This window comes from Cuculus canorus, chromosome 16 (assembly GCF_017976375.1).
Source record: "Cuculus canorus isolate bCucCan1 chromosome 16, bCucCan1.pri, whole genome shotgun sequence".
Classification (NCBI taxonomy): Eukaryota; Metazoa; Chordata; class Aves; order Cuculiformes; family Cuculidae; genus Cuculus; species Cuculus canorus.
Window position 1 is genome coordinate 8090365 of NC_071416.1, and position 19091 is coordinate 8109455.

Genomic DNA, 19091 nt, shown 5'->3' on the forward strand with positions numbered 1-19091 from the left:
TTCCTGTGCCCAAGCGTCCCACGGGTCTATCAAGGCTGGGGCAGGGTTTCTGCTCAGCTCCCAGCAGCAGCTCACTGTGGTCCCCACCTTTCCAGCACTTACCTATTAAATATTCTTTACGTTTGAGTTCCTCCTCTAGCTGATAGGAGAGATAAATAACAAACCCCTTGCAGATGCAAAAATCCTTTGGCAGTTTGGAAAGAAACCAACTCACAGGCTGAATGCAGATGAAGAAAAATCCTTTTTATTGTAAGGAGCAACAGAAGGGACGCGAATCCACCTCACCCACAATGCAACACAGTCAAATCCACTTGGAGATTACAAGTCGGGATAGCATTTGCTCTGATCAGTTCAAAGCAAAGCTGTTTGGGAACAAATCAGCTAAGTACGCATCTGGATTAGACCGCAGGCCTTTTTGCCTTCTTTGTAACAGTATGAAATCAATGGAAACAGCAAAATTTCCTTTTGAAATAGCAGGCTAATCAAGAAGAAGAAGGAGAGCAAAGACAAAGCATTTGCATTTCATTGGCATTTTGGTCCAACACCACAGAAACTTCTGTGCCGAGCAATCACCAAGCCCAAACCACAGCCCAGGGCAGGTGGGACTTGGGTGTGGATGGGGAAGGGCTGGAGGGTCCAGGCAGCACTTTGGCAGCGATTGCTGCAATGAGTGGCTTGTGGCCATGACAGATGGCAGGGCTGGACTCGGGGCTCCTTCCTCTGGCTCTCCTGCCAGCAGTGGCACAGATAACCATTGGCATGGCTAATCGTTGGCACAGCTAATTAGCGGCACAGACAATTAGTGGCGCAGACAAGCGTCAGCACGGCTAGCCATCAGCGCAGCTATTCATCAGCCAAGCTAAGTATCAGCACAGCTCAGGATCAGCACAGCTAACAATCAGCACGGCTAATCCAGGGCTGGACAGACACACCGAAGTCTGATAAGGCTGAACTGTAATGCAAAGGAAACATTTAATGTAGAAGTGTATTATCTTTGTTGGATTTCTCCATTTTTCATATCTATTCTCTGTGTGTTGAGTCATCTTCCTCCCTTCCCTCCTCCTCCTCTGGGTGGAACATGGGACTCACCCACGGGGGCACCTGGGAACACGTTGGAGCTGAGGTTTCAGGCAGCGTGGGAGCTTGGCATGGCAGCCTTGTGCTCCCCGTCACCTCTGCTCCCAGCGGCAGGGTCAGCCCTGGTGGTCTCCTCTCACCCAGCCCAGGCACCAGCACATACGGCCGCAGGGCTCCGAGCCAGGTCCCCAGCCAGTAAATCATCCTTACCCCATGGCGCTGCCGGCCTGCGACTATGGAACGGTCCCAGGATTGACGCCTGTGGCTGGGGGAAAGGGACGCAGGTCAGTGGCTGCAGTCCCCCCAAGCCCCAGCAGCCCCCAAACTGTGGGATCCGAGAGCCCCAGCTCTATGGGCAGAGACGATTGAGTGCCCTGAGGAACACAGCTCTGGTGAAGCTGGGATGGCTTCCAGCTCTCCCTTCCCTCTTCTCTCTATTCACTTTGCATGCATATGAACCTGAAAGCTCTTCCAATCACCTCTACAAATATTAATTAATCCTCACAGCATACCGAGGACCATTATTCACTCCTATTAAGTAAATATTATTAAATCCTTTTATGAGAGGTGAAGTGACTTTTCCAGGGTATAAGTAGGCGTGCGCAGACTTTGTCTCTCGACCGTATGCCTCGCTGCTCAGGGCAAACCTGCTCACTCCTGATGGGAGATGGCACTGCGATCTCTGCTCAGCACAGCTGTGCAGGGTGGAAGCGCTTTGTGAAACCATCCCGAGATGCACCAACACCCCGTGCCTTTGGCTGCACCCCGTGGCCATGACGACCCGCTCCCCATTTGTGGCCACTACCCTGTGCCAAGGCTGGGTACCCCCACTGTCCATTGCTGGCTCACAGACACCAGTGGGGATCCCACTTACTCTGCAGGAGCCAGTCAATGAAGGCACTTGGGAACGGGGAATTCTGCAAAAAAACAAGGAGCTGTTAATGTACGGGGCTGCAGGAGGGCAGGCAGTGCGGGGAACAGGGCATGGCGGTACCTGCAGATCCAGCTCCATGAACTGCCCCGATGTCACCGGCAAATGGGTGAGGGCAGAGTGGATTTTCCCCAGGAGCCCAAAGGAGACGACACCTGAAGGAGGAAGAGGCATCAGGGCTGGGCAGAACCAGCTGCCCATCCTTGCCGGAGGGCTCTGCCTCCCTGGAGCTCCCCAGACAGCAAAGTGTCTGCCTGGTGACATTCCCAGCACCAGAGGAGGAAAAAACCTCCTCTTCCCTGTGGGTCTCAAACCTCCTGGGATCCAAGGGTTCCCATGAAAGCCACTGTCCCAGAGCTGCCTGGCATGCAGCTCAGCACACAGGAAATATTTTGGGAGAATGGGAACAACTTGCAATGAACTGCTTGCAATGAAGCAGTGATTGTGTCTGTGCGGGAAGGACAGAGAGCAGAGCTGAAAAAAGCCCTGTAGGGCTACAAGCCATGGGGCTGGCAGAGCTGCCCCTCTCGCAGCAGCTCAAGTCCGGCCCCAGTTAGGAAAAGCACAGTGGGACCAGGAGGATGGTAATGTTTCCATGATGTTGGGCAGCTGGGGGTGAGCCAGGACTGCAGCACCCACAGCAGCTCTGCTGGCAGAGCGGAGCTGCTCCTGCTCCGTGCAGAGCGACCCCTTGTCCCGTGGCTCCGGCTCTCCTGGGAACCTCGTCTGCCCATGGGGCTGGCTGAGCATGCAAAACTCAAGTGTCGCTCTAGGAATTGTTATAGAAAAGACATGTGAGCAACTTACAGTTGATGAATTGTAGCTTAATATTGATGATGCTGACCCAAATATTCACCAGTGGGCAAAGCTGCAACGGTAACAAGTGGCACAGCCTTGGTGAGAACATCACGGGGGCAGCAACGCGCGTCCCTAGCACCGCTTGAGTTTCACAGACTTTAAATCAAGATGGAATCATCAGCTCCTAGAGCAGTTTCCTCCATGGGCAAAGAGTGATATAAATTGTTCAGCCGTCTCCTCAGAACGGCACGGATTCTATTTAAGAGAATGAAGGATTTTCTAAGCAGCCCCTTTTTGCGCGGTGAGGCTGTCACTCCTGCTTACCGCTCTGGCCCGGCACCAGAAGGCATTTCAGAAAGCAATTGGTTACAAATTACCCTGTAACATTGCATGATGGAATTTGAATTACTTCTAACAAATAAATCCTGGCTGCGAGAAAGATCAAGGAACTTTGTGGAATTCACTTACGTGCTGTGAGCATGTGGCTGCACACACATGGGGAGTTGTGTAGATATTATATATGGGTAAACCTGCCAGACAGTTGCAGCCACAGCACTGATTTCAGCTGAGATGCAGCTTCTTACAGTGAGGGACTCTCAGGCACTCACCAGCGAAGGTACGAGAGACCGCAGGGAAGCGTTCAGTGACCGGCTCACCAGGTTCGTGAGGAAGCTGGAAAGGAAAAAAGACATGGCAAAAATTACCAGGGGAATTGTGAAAACCCAGGTCTCGGCACCAAGCCAGCTCAGAAGTGTTCTGCTGGTCTGCAGCTCTGGGAGCACCAAAGAGAAGCACCCAGGTTAAAAAGATGCTCTCATGTTAAAAAGATGCTGGGAGCTCAGAGCAGTCCCCCAGGCTTTAGCAGGAATTACAGATGATCGGGGCTTTAGTATCCTCTTCTCAAAATATGATCATTGATGTGTAAATCTGTGCCCAGATTTGAGACAAGAATTTTGCCCCACTGCAAACATGTGAAGAGCTGACTCCTACCACATTCTGTAACAGCTTTCCTGTGTGCATTCCAACACCCCACCCCCTGCAGAAGCCTTTTCCATGATACAATCCCATGGGCTCCTCACGGCTGGATAACGGAGCTGTCATGTACTCTGCATGCTGCTCCTGATGTTCTGATGCATGAGCCTTCTCTGAGGAGTGCTGGGTGGCCTCAGGGCTGGAAACCAGAGCCCAGCGGGGCAGCTCGGGGTGAGAGAGAGAGAAACCTGCCTCCAGCGTGGAACGCAACCTTGCACGGGGGGCCATGGTTGGGGCCCAGATCAGCCCAGAGGCTCGGGCTCAGTTCCTGCGTGGGATGGATCTGTCCCTGCAAATCACCTCAGGGCTTCTATAAGCAGCTGCTGGGTGTGGGGCACGAGCCCGGTGGTGGTGAAGGCTCCCACACTCACCCCTTAGGCAGGTTGACGCCAAAACCGCCGAGCAAGTTACTGCAGTCCTTAATCTCTAACTTGAGGTCCCCAGGGGTGTTCTGGGTGAGTGCAATATGTGACGTGATGTTCGTTTCTACTGAGGATCCACTCAGGAAGTGAAAAATCCTGACAAAAAAAAGAGAAGAGGTTCAGAGGGTTATGGAGGAGAGAAAAGCGGCCCAGAAAAGCAGTAGCTGTGGCTGCATTGGAAGCGTGGGCCCAGCAAGGACAATGCTTTAGTCTCAGGACTTCCATCAGGCTCCTGGTCCTGTCAGCAGATCATTGAGGTCCCAGGGTGCAAGGAGGCACAAAGGGGTTTCCAGAGCAGTTCTGACTTCAGGTGGAGGAAGGACAAGTCAACATGAAGGAGCGTGAAGCCTTCTTGGCACTTTGCTTCCAGCTTGTCCACAGGAGGATCTGCCGCTGCCGGCTGCTGCAGACTGAGGTCGTGCCTTTGGAGTGAGGACAGCTGGAAACAATCCGAGAGAGAAGCCAGAGCACAGCACAGAGCTTTCCTCACCAGCCCCATGTTTGGCATTTGGGGTCATTTCTCCAGCACCTGGGAACATCCTGTCTTCCCTGGCACTCTCACGCCCCTGTAGCCTCACTGCACCCTCTCACCCAGCAGCCCTGCTCACCCTGGCAAACGCAGCACCAGCTTCGAGTACAGGTTCAGCACAAGTTCTCCCCCACGAATGATCTTCCAGGAGACTCGGATGTTCTCAAGGTTCAGCACTTTCAGCCTAGGGGTTGACACCAAAGCAAACCCACCCCAAGATGGCAGGATCAGCCAGAGCAGACCCTGCAGTACAGCTCTTCTCGTTCATCATTTGACTTGTTACTTATGTGGATTTTCCCACTTAAAAGTGAAGGTGAGGAAGGGCCAATCCCTGCTCCAAGAAGACCCAACTTCAAAGCAGGGTCAGGTTCCTCAGGTCTGCATCCTGCTGGGTCTTGACCAGCTCCATCTCTTGGATGCCCATTGCAGTGTCACATCACTCCCATTGGGAAGACTTTTCCCATCTCTGGTTTGAATTGCCCTTGTTGCAGCTCCTTATAGGAGCTGCCAGCTCAGGATTGGTAGTTTGCATAACAGGAAGGATCTGGTCCCCTAAAGTAACACTTTAGAGGAACACCTGCTCTGGATGTTATTTCTTACCCTGCAGCAAGAACCACTGCTGTGCTTCTGCTGTGACTCACCAGGTGAAGCCTGTTGGCTTGAGAGGGACTCCTCCACCCAGCAGTCCTCCTTCACCCAGTAGTCCTCCTCCACTCAGCAGTCCTCCTCCACCCAGCAATCCTTCTCCACCCAGCAGTCCTCCTTCACTCAGAAGACCGCTGAGACCAAGTAGACTTCCATTGCTCAGGAGACCTCCATTTCCAAGCAGCCCTGTGCCAAGTAGACCTTTGTCTCCAAGAAGACTATTATTGCCGAGGAGGCTATTGTCGAGGACACCATTGCCAAGGAGGTTGCTGCCAAGGACACCTTTGCCAAGAAGACCATTGCCAAGGCCTTCCCCGCCAAGGATGCCTGTGCCGAGCAGACCACTGCTGCCAGGCTGTCCTCCTGCAAGAGTCCATTACCATTTTAGTTTTCATTGCCAAGAAATCCCCCTCTCCCAGGCACACTCATGCCAAGTAGACCTTCCTCACCTAGGAGACCTGTGCCAAGGACCCCAGATTTACTGGATTCTGTTTGTGTATCAGTGGGACCCCGGCTTTCTCTTCCAAGGAGGCCAGTACCAAGTAGCCCACCTTCACCAAGAAGGCCTGTGCCAAGCAATCCACCTTTGCCACTGATGAGACCTTCACTGCCGAGAAGACCAGTACCAGGCAAACCTGCACCAAGGAATTTCCAGTTACTGATCACACTTCCACTGTTGGAAAAATTTCATTGACATAAAGGTTGGTTCAGTTACATTAAGCTGCCCTGCTTGTGAGGTCTTATAGGGACTCCTGAGCATTCTTGCATAAATTTGGGGTTCCCTTGGAGCCAAGCCCACCAGGCGGCAGGTCCTGATGAGCAGAGGTCCATTCTGTGAGCCTGATGTGGCACAGGACACATCAAGACTGAGGTGGGCACGTGGCCACCTGTGCCATGACACTGCCTGGGAAATAGGCAAACCTCTGAGCTCACCGTCTTTGGATGGCGCTGGGTTCAGGCCAAGGACATTGCCCAGATTGAGGAGGCCCTGGGATGGGGGCAGGAGGGCCCCAAGGAGGATGAGACACAAGCAAGGCTGCATATCTGTTCCCAGCACCTGTGGAGAGACCCACATGAGCCCAAGCACCAGCCCTGCTGAGCGGGAATAGGAACCTGGGCACTGGTCCAGCTCTCCACCCTTCATGTGTGCTGGCCCGGGGAGGTGGGACAGGTCCCTCCTGCACATACAGACCCCAGGCACCATCCCCCAGCCCCAAGGGACCAGCCCAGACTCACAGCACCCTTTTCCCACCCAGAAAGGTCAAACCACTTCTGGTTATCAGGAGCAACTAGGGCACAGTGCACAGTTCCTCCAGAGTTGCTGATGTGTTCATGCCTGGCCGGGCTGTCCTGCTGCAGAGCTTGGTGCCTGACATCTCAGGGAAGCTTGAAGGGAGAAAATGCCGTTTTAAAGAGAGAAAGAGGGATGGAAATGAGCCAGGTGGACCTGCGAGACAGATGGCTTCCAACTACTCCCAAATGGCCCTGAAAGAGGAACGCTCAAAGAGGCACAGCCATATAAAAAACAGTGAATGTCAAAGTTGTGTCCTTCTCCCTGTTATGAAGAACACCTCACGTTATTAAAGCTCAAAGCGCAGCCAAATCCAGACTCATTTGGCTGTGGGCAGGCTGTTTGTTTTTCTCATCTTGTTCCATTCAGGCTGTGCAAAGCTCCCACTCCCCCTGTGTTTGCGCTCCTCTGCTCAAAAGAAAGCACCTTCAAGGGCTTCACGTTTCCACGTGAGTTGGGCTCCTGGGGGCTGCAGTCAGTGCTGTGGAGTGTTTGCTTATGCACAGAAAGGTATTTGCTAAGAAACAAGAAGAAGCGCCTGCTGAAGCGCTGCCTCGGGTCCCAGATTATGGGAGCAGCCACCGGCACAGCCTACGGCCTGGGACAGTCGCCCCGGCTTGTTCTTCTGAGAAAAACACCGTATGGCTGCAGATGCGAGGTCAGCGTTGAGCAATAACATTATTTAGGTCACACCGAATGACTTTATCTCTTCTAGTTACTTCAAAAAAAAAAAAAATTCCTCTATGACAGTTCTTGGCACAATTAAATCAGACTTTAATTCACTTGCCTGTCTTTTACATTCTCCCTTTGATCAGCGTGTAATGATGCACAGCTCCTGTAGCTGTGATTATTGAACAGGAGAGAAAGAGAGAGGCTTGAGCAGCTCCCATTGAAAATCGTGTCAAATAAAATCAGTGGGATTTGTTGGAGGGGCTCTGCCAGACGTGCGCAGCATTGCAAAAGGGTGCCGAGATGGGTTTCAGGTCTTTCAGAAGAGCTCTTGGAAAGAATACGTGACAAAGCAGTTAGCTGTCCCTGCAGTTATTAACCATACCTGTCAGGTCAGTCCCTCCCCGGTCACACACATTGAAGCTCGCTAAACATCTCACACATGCAGAAGACATGCATGGCTTTGCAGATAAACGCCTGGTTTATTCCAGCTGAGATGAGGTCTGATAACCTGAAAATCGTTCTGAATTCTGCTCACCAAGCACATGAAAATAGCCCCAGTCATCGCTGCTGGCTTAGTCATTGTAACAAACTTATCAACAACAATAAATGTGGAATTGGACAGGAGAGAGCTCTACCGGCTTTAAAAATTAATTTTCATAAATGATTAAATGCTGCTACAGAAATCAAAGGCAAACATCATTAAAATTCTCACTGGTGAAGCCACGTTACACTTCGCTGTGGGTTGTCTGATGGGACCAGCAGCTCTGTGGCCGCGGTACTTAATGCCACTTACCTGAGCCCTTTGATGTGGTGGTGGAGCTGCCTGTGGCACAGCTGGCAGGAGCAGCCCTTATATACCCGGGCTGCAGGAAGAAGGAAAACCAAGGGAAGGATGAAGCAGGGACAGTTCCTCCTTCCTGGCTCTCATGTGTGAATCCTGCACCAGCCTGGTCCCGGATACCGCAGGTGGCAGTGCCAGACCGTGACCGTCAGCGCGTGGCTGCTCGCCCCTTCCCCTCGAGGTGGGTGCAGTGCCCACCGCCTGCCTCCTTGGGGTTTGGCCCCGCTGACTTTCGGGGCAGCACGTGCCTGCGGCAGCTGCACCAGGTCTGAGGGTTCAGGAAGGTGTGCCGGTACAGGGGCTCACAGCCCCGGGCAGGAGACGCTCTGGATCAGCACCGACCCAGCCCAGCACCACGCAGCTCCTTGCATATGGCCCAGTAGCACACAGCTACTCGGTATCTCTCTTGCTTTGCTCTTCCCAAATGGCCCAGAGCAGAGCAGGAGAGTGCTGGCACCCGGCTGCAAATCCTGCCTGCGTGCCAGCCCCACTGCAAGCCCCAGAGCCTGGCACGGCGGCTGTCACCAGAACCGTGTGTGCTGAGGGTGCCCAGTGTGGCCGCGGCTGTGGCGTGGGGGCAGCTGTGCTCTGCAGACAGCAGCGGGTACCGGCTCGCGGCCACAGCAATGCTGGTGTCCAGCCCAGGGCAGCCCTCGCTGCAAGGATAGAGGGATGGAAACCTGTCGTACTTCGCTTGCCCCTCTGCATCTCCAAATTGCATGGGCCATGCAGACCCCAGAGCAGCCCCTGAGCTCCTGTGAGAGCAGCTCAGAGCAGCCGGGGTGAAGGGAGGTGCCACGGGGGGGCTGGGGATGCTCCTGAATCTCTGGCTGAGCAGAGGGTCCCCAGGACAGCTCGTGGCAGGTCCACTCCAGGGGATGCTCTGTCATATTCAGCAGCACGCGAGGGTCTGAGGACAGCGAGAGGTGAGTGATTACCTGCTCAATGAGTTAATTACTTAGAGAAATAGCACAAGGCTGATTTAAAAAAAAAAGAATAGCTATCAAAAAGTAAAGAGTGTGTGGTTTACTGTATAGCAACTGCACATGAAACCAGCCTGTCAGCCAGAGGCAAGCAGGAGGTAGCTTGTGCCTCCGAGAGGGACCTTGGCAGTTTAAAGGAGGCTTGATACACAACAAATAAAAGAAAATGGGGAAATAAGTACAGAGAGAAAGGGAAAAGGAACCTGAAAGGTGATAGAAAACCCTGAGTGTGAGGTTCCAGGTGGTTTTCAGAGTCTGGGAGTGGGGTAGGCACGGCAGCAGGGTCTGGCCTGAGCCCTGGGTCTCCCCAGAGCAAATCCCTCCGCTGCGGCTGCAGGAAGGGCTGGACTTCACTAAACCAGATCATGAGAACACAAAATACAACCCTTCTGAGAGTCCACAGGAGACTCCAAAACACACCATTTGGAGGTAAAAGCCCACCCGTTTTCCTTTATTCCAAGCAACGTAGGAGGGATGCAACATTGGCATGGAAAAGCCAAAGCTACTGTTTTGCTGTGTTAGGTATGAAGAGAAATGTGGTGCGGATCCTTCAGGCAGTCTGGGCTCTCATCCCTCTGGGGCTGCACGTGGAAAACCAGGGGTCCCTTTCCAGCCTGACATCTTCAGCTCATGCTGACAGCACGATGAGATCCTGGCAAAACAAAGAGGTCACCTTCCCTCTGAGCATCCTCCATGCAAGCGGCACTGCTGCCTTTACTCTGGAGCAGAGCTGAGGTGCCAGCAGGGGAGCATCAGGGAATGCCCAAGCACTTACTTCGATGACATCAACATCTGCATTGGTGAAGTCGATGTTCAGCAGCCTGGGGAGGGGAATCCCCGCTCCCAGCACACCTGTGGGTCACAAGCCAGCCCAGCTCAGTGTTCCGGGAGGGGATGTTGCTGCCGAGCTTCTGCCCGGAGCTTGGTCCCCAGCTCCATCCTCCCTGCATATAAATCCCCCTCCACGAGTGCGAGGCTGTGTGGTGGGACTTGGTGCTTCAGTAAAACACGCTGCCGTTTGCCCCGGCCCACGTGAGCAGAAGCAGGTGGCGAGCCCCACAGAGGGGGCTGCGGGGACCCTGTTTGATGTTGTGTGGATTCACCTCTCGGCAAACAGAGCTGCCTGAAATGAGCCCCCCGGCAGGCAGGCCAACCCCACCCGCCCTGTTCCGTAAACAAGGAAAGTTACACATGCATCAACTCATCGTGTTGTGCACGGTCTAGCACACATGAGTACACGGACACGGTAAGAGCTTCCTCACCATTCATTGTAGGCAGGAAGACAACATTGAAAATCTGGTCAACAAGCACCTCCAGGAGCGAGACCTACAACAGTGAGAGGGGTGGCTTAGTGCCCCCACTGGCCCTGATCCCATGGTCAGCCTAGCTTCACCCTGGCCTTGGACTTGTGGGGATGCTGCACCCCCCCCCAGCCTAAACCCTTGGTGCTCCAGCTCAGCACCCTTCTAATGCAAACTCCCAGTTTCATGGGAATGGGACTTTGAGCATTGTGTGGCCCAATTTTAGTCCCAAAATTATGACATTGCACAGGGCCCTTCCTGCTGGCGTTCAAGCTGCCTGTAGGAACCACCTCTGGAAACCAAACGTGCTCTATCTGCAGGCATCCTGCTACAGGAGAGCCCAGGATTCCTCCTGACAGTTGCTGTCACACTCTGTGAGGAACCGGGATGAGCCTCCCCAGGAGCATCCCGAGGGGATGTCGTGGGCATGTGAGGGATGTCCTGTGCTTCACGAGGAACCCAAAACTTCTCCTTCTCGGTAAGGTTTCTGTCTGAAAATTGTTCATGAATTATCCATGGAAAAAAACCCTCTCCAGAGGTGAAGGAAAGCTGCTATTTAAAATACAGCACAACCACTGCACCGTGAACAGCCCCTGTTTCTCCTGAGCCAAACTAGCAGCACTTTGCTCTCTGCAATGGGTTTCATGTGCTACTGAGGCTGCTCGTGTTCTTACATCAAAAACACCGATGGATGAAGACACCAAGGAGAGGCGATTCCTACAGGAGGAAGCAGATATGAGTAAAATCCAAGCAGTTCCACTGATGACCCAGCCCTACCAGTGCCCTCCTTGTCTCGCAGCCCAGGAATTCCCACCTTCAGGGCCACCCCTGGCCACCCCCCAGATGAAGACCAGTGTCCTACTTCTCCAGACTGACGCCGATCTTCAGTTTGTTGTCCTCGACTGAAAACTGGGCCAGCAAGGAGGCATTCTGTGGTCAAACAGAGAGGTCAGATGAGACCCATCAAGTGGCTCCTCCAGCCCTGGCCCAGCCTGCAGCCCAACCATGTCACGCTGGGCGTGGGTCTCATCTACCAGCACCCATCAAGTGGTGGGGGGGAACTGCAGGAGGAATTCCTGCAGGGGTTGTTCCTTCATACATACAATATTCAGACGGCAGAGAGACTTCAGGACATCGTCTGGGTGGATCACCATCACCTCTGCTGTAGCCAGGAGCTGGATCACACCTTTATTCCTCTTTAAAGTCACCACCGGTGCTTCAGGGACATCAATGTTCAGTAGCAACTCATGTGGCTCAGGGTATGCCTTGAAAACCTGTCACCATCCAAACATGGAAGCGTTTGCACAGTGCTGCTCTCAGCGGGCACATCTCATCCTGAATTGCTCCAGCCCAGCAAGTCAGTATCTCAGCTGGCTGAAGTGAAGTCAAGCCAGCTGTGAGCTCAGCCCCATGATGCCTTGAGCCCCACTGAGAACATCTCATCCCGGCTGGAGGACCACAAACAGCCCCACATCCCTGCAGGTGGGACATCTGCACGGCTCATTGTTGACCCAAGAGAGCTGCAGAGGACGGGGTGACAAACCAGGCTCTGGATGGCCACAATTTCGAATTTTAGACCTAAGTCAGAGCTCGTGCAACTCCAAGGAACATCTGCGATGGTGTCTCTGAGGAGGAAGGGACAGGGAGACTGCCCCTGCCCCAGACATGGCTGCCCTGAGTGGGTGACCTGCAGCACAAAGGGAAGCGGGACTCACCGCAGGAACCAGGGCTCCAAGGGTCGACGTTGTCAGTGGTGGGAGCTCAGGAAACTGAGACAGAGAGGAGAGAAATGCTGCACAGGTGTGTGGTGGCTTTCAGCAGATACCTGCATTCACCAGCCACACACCTGAGGCTGTCACCATGTGTCTCTCACTTGCATTTTTCACCTAGACAGCAGAGCCCCTGCTGAAGGTGCAGAGGAGCTGAGGCACTGCACGGTGGGACTGGTCGGCATGGCTGGTAGCCCCAAGTCCTTCCACACCCACCCGAGGCAGCGTTCCCTGCTCACCATGCCGGTGAAGATGGCCAGGTCCAGGGCCCCTTCCTGCTGCAGGACAGACAGCACCGAGCCCAAGAAGTTCACAGAGAGGCCCAGCTGGGAGGAGCTGGTGTCGGGCATCGGAGGCAGGGGCGGCATGGGCACCCGCGGTGGGGTGGGGACGGTGGCCGGCTTTCCCAGCGGATAGTCCACCAGGCCTCCTGCCAGCGGCCCGACGATGGTCTGGAGGCACAGAGGAAGGAAGCACAGGCCAAAGTGTTTGCAATATTTGCCGTTACGGTTAAATTCATGTTCGTTCAGTGTGAAATTACTGCACGCACGGCCATGCCAAGTCAGGTCCCGTGACATTTCCTTCTCCAGAAATTCAAACCCCGCTGAACTCTCCCATGACGGTGGTGGCATGAGCTGAGATCCCCCCGAGCTTCTCACAGCCATCCCAGAGCCCACCACCCAGGGGCACGTGGGCCATGGATACTTCTCTGAACCTAAGTGAAAGACCCCAGTCCTTGCACATAAATGGAAGGAGAAGATGCAGGACTTACATTCAAGTCCACCTCGAGGAACTGACCGGTTACCAGGGGAAGGCTGGACACGGTGTACTGGATACTGCCCAGCAAACCCAGGGGCACCAGTGCTGGGGGAAGAGAGAGAGAGTCAGCAATACCCTGCAACATCTCTTTTTCTTCTAGAAAATCCTTGTCTTGCAGGTGGGCTCAGGACAGCCGTTTGGCTGCAACTCTGTGCTGCGCTCTAATGCTGCAGGAGATGCTGTTTCCCTAAGGACCAGTGTGTGCCCCTGCTGCAAACAGAGGGGACAGCTCACAGCCCCAGTCCAGGACACCTTCATGCACCCAGGGGTCCTTCTCTCCAAACATAGAGACAGGAGAGGGGAGATGTGGGGAAGGGGACGCATCTCCCAGCGTACTGGGGATCTACTCCCTGGCTGCTGCACCGGAGGGACGGTGCGCAGGGAGCTGCCACAGGTGCCAGCTCGTGGCACAGGGGAGACCTGGGTGAAGCAGGAGGTTTGCCCTTCCCACCTGGGGTGCAGCAGTGGAGAGGGAGATGTCACAGCCCTCACATAGCCAGGCTGGAGGTGACAAAGGGGAAGGTGAGTCAAGGCACGAGCACCACCAGGTACTTACAGTTGACAAGACCCAGCTGGTCATTGACAAGTCCCAGGGTGACATCGAGGACTGGGCAGAGCTGCAAGAGTTGGGGAGGGACAGTGAGTGCCCTGCATTTGGAGCCCAGCAAGGACACGGAGCCCAGCTCAGCAATTCCTCGCTCTGCCTGGGGACGGGCGCTCGAGGCACACGGGGTGGCAGCCCCCACTGGTGACTGAGGCTGCACCAGCTCTGGAAACAGCCCGGCACACCTTGACCTTCACTGGATAAATGGGTTTAGAACACAGTCTCAGAGCCTGTGTAGGACAGATGAAGACACCCTGGGCCTTTCAGGAGGAAAGAGAGAGTCAATCAGCTCACAACATGGTCCAGGGCATCAGCAGAGGTCCAGGTGTCTGGACAGAGCTGTGCCAGGCTCTCTGACCTTGCATTTGGGAAGGAAGGAGCAGCTTCTCCAAGCAGACAGAGATGTGGCACAAATCCCCCACTAACCCCAAACCACTGGGCTGGCAGGTGGATGCAGCAGCCCTGGGGCAGCGGCCACTCTCCTGCTCTGGGACAAGAGCAGCACCACGGGAGCTGCACTGCAGATTTTCAGACTCATTGATCCTTTCTAAGGTGAAGGTTTTTTCTGACTTACCAGATTAGGAAGGAGTCTGTTCAGGACGCTTGCCAGTAAATTATCCACAATTGGGAGCAGGCTGTGGAAAAACAAAAGAGCACCATGAAAAATACCTGCTGCAGAGTAAATGGGTGTTGTTAAACAGTTCCTGTGAACAGCCCCGAGCTCAGATTTCTCCCTATCAAGGCAATTGCAGCAGCAAAGGGCATTGTGCATGCTGAGATGTTGCATGTGATGTGTGATTTGAATCCCAAAATAGCCAGTGGGAAATTTACCGCTGCCTTTTATTTGCCAGACGTGGTCTCCTTAGCTGAGCAGGAGCAGCCTCAGCCCAGGTGGGTTCTATGATTCACGCACAACTGCTTCTGTCTCAGAAGGCCCCGTGCCAGGTCACTTCAAAAGACCCATGGCTGTGGCACAGGGGCAGGAAGGTCCCTCTGGGGGGCCTTCTGCTCGGCTGTGCAGCCCTCTGGGACAACATCTCCCTTTGTTGCATCTGCATGAGGGGTGCACAGGGACAACCCCCCACCACCCACCAGCCCTTTGCTCACCCTGGGACATGGCCAGTGAGTGACTGTCACCCGTAGGGACAGCAGCTGCCGGTGTTGCAGTCACCCACAGGACTGAGATGCACAATGGGGCAATGCCCTAATGCATTCCTGTTCTGTGGGCACAGGCTGGGGCCAGCGAAGCCCCAGGGTGAGGAGGCTCCTGCTGGCTGAGGAGGACTCCTCCATCACTCACCCTCTCAGGAGTCTGACTTTAATGCCACCAAGAAGGGTATCACATCTTTCCGCCACAAGTTTGGGGTAGCCCGTGCCATCCATGGTTAGCCTGACCCTTGAGGTGATGTTCACTTCCACTGCGATGTCAAGCAAACCCAGGAGACTGTGCAAGGGGAAGGGAGTGACCTGCAGAGGAACAGCCTCTTCCCGGCAAAGAGGAGCAGTGTCCTCCCCCAGAGACATCCCTCTTGGTGGTGTTTCCACTGGGCCACCAGCAGCACCAGCCCAACCTACCATTTGGCATTGAGGGCCACGCGGGTGTAGAGGTTGAGGTGGACACCAACACCAGGCAGGAGCCGCAGGGACACCCTGGGAAGTGTCAGCTCCACAATCCTCAGCCTGCAAGGAGAGTAAGGGGGACACCACGAGTGATGGCTCTGATGCCAGCACCCACCACCTGGGCTCTGCCCCTGGCACAAAGCCACTGCTCAATGGATGGGCGCAGACCAGAATTGAGCAAGGACACACTAAGTTTTCTTGGTTATTTTCCTCTTTTAGTGATTCCTCAGTTTTATGGGAAGCTCTGTTCTAGTTGCCTTGTTATCGCTTGTGCTTCTGCTTCTGAGCCTCAAATGAGAGTTCAAACAGGGCAGTTGCTTACAAGCAAAGTGTTGGCAGCAGTGGCACCGCCTGCCCAGGGCTGATGGGCGGTTTGGTGCACCCTCTATGGGCAAGCGCCTTTCAACTCCTATTTGCTTTAACCTCCCCTGTGCAGCTCAAGAGGCTCTTTTAGCAGCCAATGATGCAAACCTGGTGGGACTTCCAGGCAGCGTTATCCCAAAGCATCAGCTCCAAATCAGACCTGAGCTCCTACCAAAGCATCATCATTGCTCCCCGCAACCAGCTCTGAGGTTGCCCCCATGCAAAGAGTGAGGATGGTGCTGTCCTTACCCAGTGAGCCCCTGGATTGTGCTGACCAAGCCGCCTTCCCCAAGGATGCCGAGCACGCCGCCGCCTCCCAGCAGTCCTCCATAGCCCAGAAGCCCTCCTTTGCCAAGAAGGCCACCAGAGCCACCAAGGATCCCTGCCGTGCCAAGGAGACCTCCATCGCCGAGCAGACCTCCTTGTCCCAGCGCTCCTCCAGCAACACCCACAGGGATGTCATCCCTGGGGACATCACCACGAGCCACCGGCCAGCCTCTGGGGGGGTTTCTGGGGCCCTCCCAATAAGCCTGTCCACCACTCTCTCCACTCAGCAAGCCATCATCAGCATCTGCCCCTCCACCAAGCAGACCACCAGTCAGCCCCCCTCTGCCACCCAGCAAACCACCAGTAAGGCCACCAAGCAGGCCACCACCACCGAGGAGACCTCCTCCGAGGCCACCCAACAGGTCTCCACTTCCATCTGTGCTGGGACGTCTGCCTCTTAGCGGCACTTCTCCGAGGGCACCTTGGAGGATGTTGCTTTGCATGAGTGAGCCTGTAAGAGCTGGAAACATCGCCCACCATCAGCCTGCAAGGCAGAGCTGCCTCCGGCCACCACAGCAGCCTGCCAGCCCCCTACCCACACCAGCACTCATCGTGCTCCTCAGGCATGGGTTGTTGAGGGGTTTGTGCTCTCCGTTACCACCACTACCTATTCCAGACCCTACAAACCACTGTCAGTTTTTCCCATATGTGACGGAATAGAAAAAGGACTTTGGGATGTAGGACAGGAGGCACCATGTCAAGAAGGTCGGGGGAACTTGTCTGCTACTGCATCAGCAAATGGTGTGGCACCTTCGCAGGGGTTGGGCACTGATAAGCCCTAAATGGGTGATAATAGAAGTTCCATGTGGCTCACACCTCCTGCGAGGTGAAGGCTCCCAGGAGGAGCAATCCCCAATACAAGCTCTTCCCCTACCATCTGCAATTCACCTCCCTTCCCAACTTATGGAGCTGCGCTGGCACCACCACATCAACCCCAAGGACAACTATCAATCCCCATTTCCCAGGATCCCCCTAAGGGAAGGCAGCGACTCACCATCACTTAAAACCCCCTTATTGAGCCTGAGGACGGCATCTTTGGGCTGGCTCAGTGACGGGGTCAGCAGGGCGTACAAGAGAGCGACGCCCAGCGCAGGTGGCATGGTGTCTTCTGCTCGGCTGGCAGTGCTGAGGCTGCTGGCAGGACCTGGGGAAGGACAACGGGAAAAGAGTGGAGACAGGTCAGGCGATGCCCCAGAGGTGAAGAGGGATTGGCTATTTTGAGCTGGGTGAATATTTTTCAGTTGAGTAGAAAACCTGAGCTTTAGGAGGCATGAAACTATTCCCGAGTCTGAGCCACATCCAGCAAACGGCTCTGGGGACACAGAGCAGGGGTGAGGAGAGAGTCCATATGCACATCAGCAGGGAGGTTTGCAAGCCCAGACCCAGGACCTGTTTGCTCAGTCCTGGTTACGGCATGGAGGGCTCTGCGCTCCTCGTCACCGTGACACAACTGCAAACTCACAGCATGAAATCGCTACTCATATCCGGTAGCCCCCACTGAGCACCTCTCACTAATAACCATAATGGGTATGCAAATTAACGCTGCAATTACACAGGCAGCTCACATTTGGAACAAAGCCTTCCTTTTTCAATGGCATATTTTGACCTTATAACAATAAAAATAACAACAACCACCTTCAGAGGCCATGGCAACACAAATATCCCTCACTTTTTTGTCAGATCAGTGCTTTTTCCTTCAGGGAAAGGTTTTCATTTTGCCATAGCAACCTTCTGTTGTGATTTTTTTTCAGGATAGTCATCAAATATAAACCTGAATTACTCACATTTCTGTCATTATTGGTATTTTTCCCATGTTTTCTTGCTCACGTTATATCACAAGGCCCAGGGGTGAAATGGTGGTTCTGTCCTCCCAAGCTTACAACACAGAGTTCCACTGTTTTGACTGTACTTACCTGGTCTTATCCCGAATTTCAAAGCCTGGCTTGGGGCTCCAGTGCTCTCAGTCACGGGGAGACCTTACAGCTGCCCAGAGACACCTCCACTTCCACAGGCACGGTCAGCGGCTCCTTATATAGCGAAGCTGATGCGGAAAAAGTGGAAAGATGCCTACATTTAAAAAGCTGGGCTAGCGGATTGAGTTCATAAAACAGCATTTGTGGTCTTAATGTATTCCAAGATAAATAAAGATTTATAAACCATTGAAAAGTGTTGAGCAACTGGTTATTGGATGCCCGTTATCGGGCAACACTGTTACCCAAGAACTCAGAGCCAGAGCAAAGGAGAAGGAGCCTGAGGCTCTGCAGCTGCAGCACACGAAGCTGCTGCTGGCCCTGAAAGAGCCAAGCTGGAAAACCAGCTGATTCCAGAGAAATCCCTGCTCACAGTCATTTCCAGGCCATCACACGCAGACTGCCCTTCAGGGTGATTTCCCAAATCTCTAGCCAGCGTGCGCGGAGGCTCCGGAAAAGCACCAGGAGATTTTTTTTGTCTCCTTTACTGCTCAACCTGAGCAGCAGCTCCTGAGAATCATCCCACCCCTCCCCACGGCTGCCAGCTCCTTCCCAGCAGACAGGATTTCCATAGCCTCAGAAAAGCCCCTGCGTGGTGGGACACCTGTTCCAGGTCATCTCCAGACCATAAGAGCGCTTTTGTCCTGGTGTTCTCAACACTTAATACCTTTGTGAGATAAAACACGTTGCTAACAACCTGGTGCATCTTACACAACAAGGGTTGAACGCACTCCTGAACAAAGCTGTACGGAGGTGTAACCTCAGTTTATCCGTGCCTGGCTCCACGCAACACCTTGCACAACACTCCCCACCCGGCTCAGCGTGGCACATGCTGCACCCGGGCAGCAAGGAGCTGCTCCCAGGCAGTGGCTGCAACAAGGACTCCAAATAGGTGGGAAGTGTCAGTGACCACTTTCCAAAGCCTGTGCTGTACTGCGAGCATCTCCTCTGCCCATTGGTGTGAGCGGCTCCCAGATGGGTGCAGCTGGGCACCCACGTGCACCAAACCCAGTGCCCCGGCGAGCTGCTGTTCCACACCTGGGGCCACAGGTTGAGCTTCAAAAATGCTTTCTGGAAGGTACTGGCTTATTTGCTAC

The 19091-nt window shown here is 54.1% G+C and overlaps 2 protein-coding genes across 2 annotated transcripts; both read right to left on the reverse strand.

Annotated features, from left to right (window-relative positions):
* Positions 1-404: 404 nt before the first annotated feature.
* LOC128853853 (uncharacterized) lies at positions 405-8959 on the reverse strand. The gene is made up of 13 exons (XM_054081850.1): positions 8764-8959; positions 8379-8506; positions 8191-8260; positions 5884-6069; positions 5431-5797; positions 4869-4973; positions 4210-4356; positions 3415-3478; positions 2816-2876; positions 2072-2163; positions 1952-1994; positions 1288-1342; positions 405-1101 (listed from the first exon to the last, which is right to left on the reverse strand). Exons 1-12 carry the CDS (start codon positions 8957-8959, stop codon positions 1311-1313), a joined length of 1491 nt encoding a protein of 496 aa, XP_053937825.1. The 3' UTR covers positions 405-1101; positions 1288-1310.
* A 708-nt stretch (positions 8960-9667) lies between these two features.
* On the reverse strand, positions 9668-18033 carry LOC104060859 (BPI fold-containing family B member 4). Its single transcript, XM_009562706.2, has 16 exons — positions 17938-18033; positions 17019-17168; positions 15947-16484; positions 15290-15394; positions 15015-15158; positions 14289-14349; positions 13667-13727; positions 13064-13155; positions 12531-12743; positions 12238-12291; positions 11626-11796; positions 11385-11452; positions 11197-11239; positions 10484-10547; positions 9997-10073; positions 9668-9873 (listed from the first exon to the last, which is right to left on the reverse strand). Exons 2-16 carry the CDS (start codon positions 17122-17124, stop codon positions 9850-9852), a joined length of 1821 nt encoding a protein of 606 aa, XP_009561001.2. The 5' UTR covers positions 17125-17168; positions 17938-18033; the 3' UTR covers positions 9668-9849.
* Positions 18034-19091: the final 1058 nt, after the last annotated feature.

Excerpts from the sequence above, each read along its gene's own strand:
- LOC128853853 (XM_054081850.1), bottom strand. The coding sequence starts at position 8,959 with ATGCAATTTGGAGATGCAGAGGGGCAAGCGAAGTACGACAGGTTTCCA. Across the intron at positions 4,357-4,868 it reads CTGGTGCTGCGTTTGCCAGG|GATTTTTCACTTCCTGAGTG; the intron begins GTGAGCAGGGCT and ends TTTTTTTGTCAG. Across the intron at positions 1,995-2,071 it reads TCATGGAGCTGGATCTGCAG|AATTCCCCGTTCCCAAGTGC; the intron begins GTACCGCCATGC and ends GTTTTTTTGCAG.
- LOC104060859 (XM_009562706.2), bottom strand. The coding sequence starts at position 17,124 with ATGCCACCTGCGCTGGGCGTCGCTCTCTTGTACGCCCTGCTGACCCCG. Across the intron at positions 14,350-15,014 it reads AAAGTCAGACTCCTGAGAGG|CCTGCTCCCAATTGTGGATA; the intron begins GTGAGTGATGGA and ends GTTTTTCCACAG. Across the intron at positions 13,156-13,666 it reads CCAGCTGGGTCTTGTCAACT|CACTGGTGCCCCTGGGTTTG; the intron begins GTAAGTACCTGG and ends CTCTTCCCCCAG.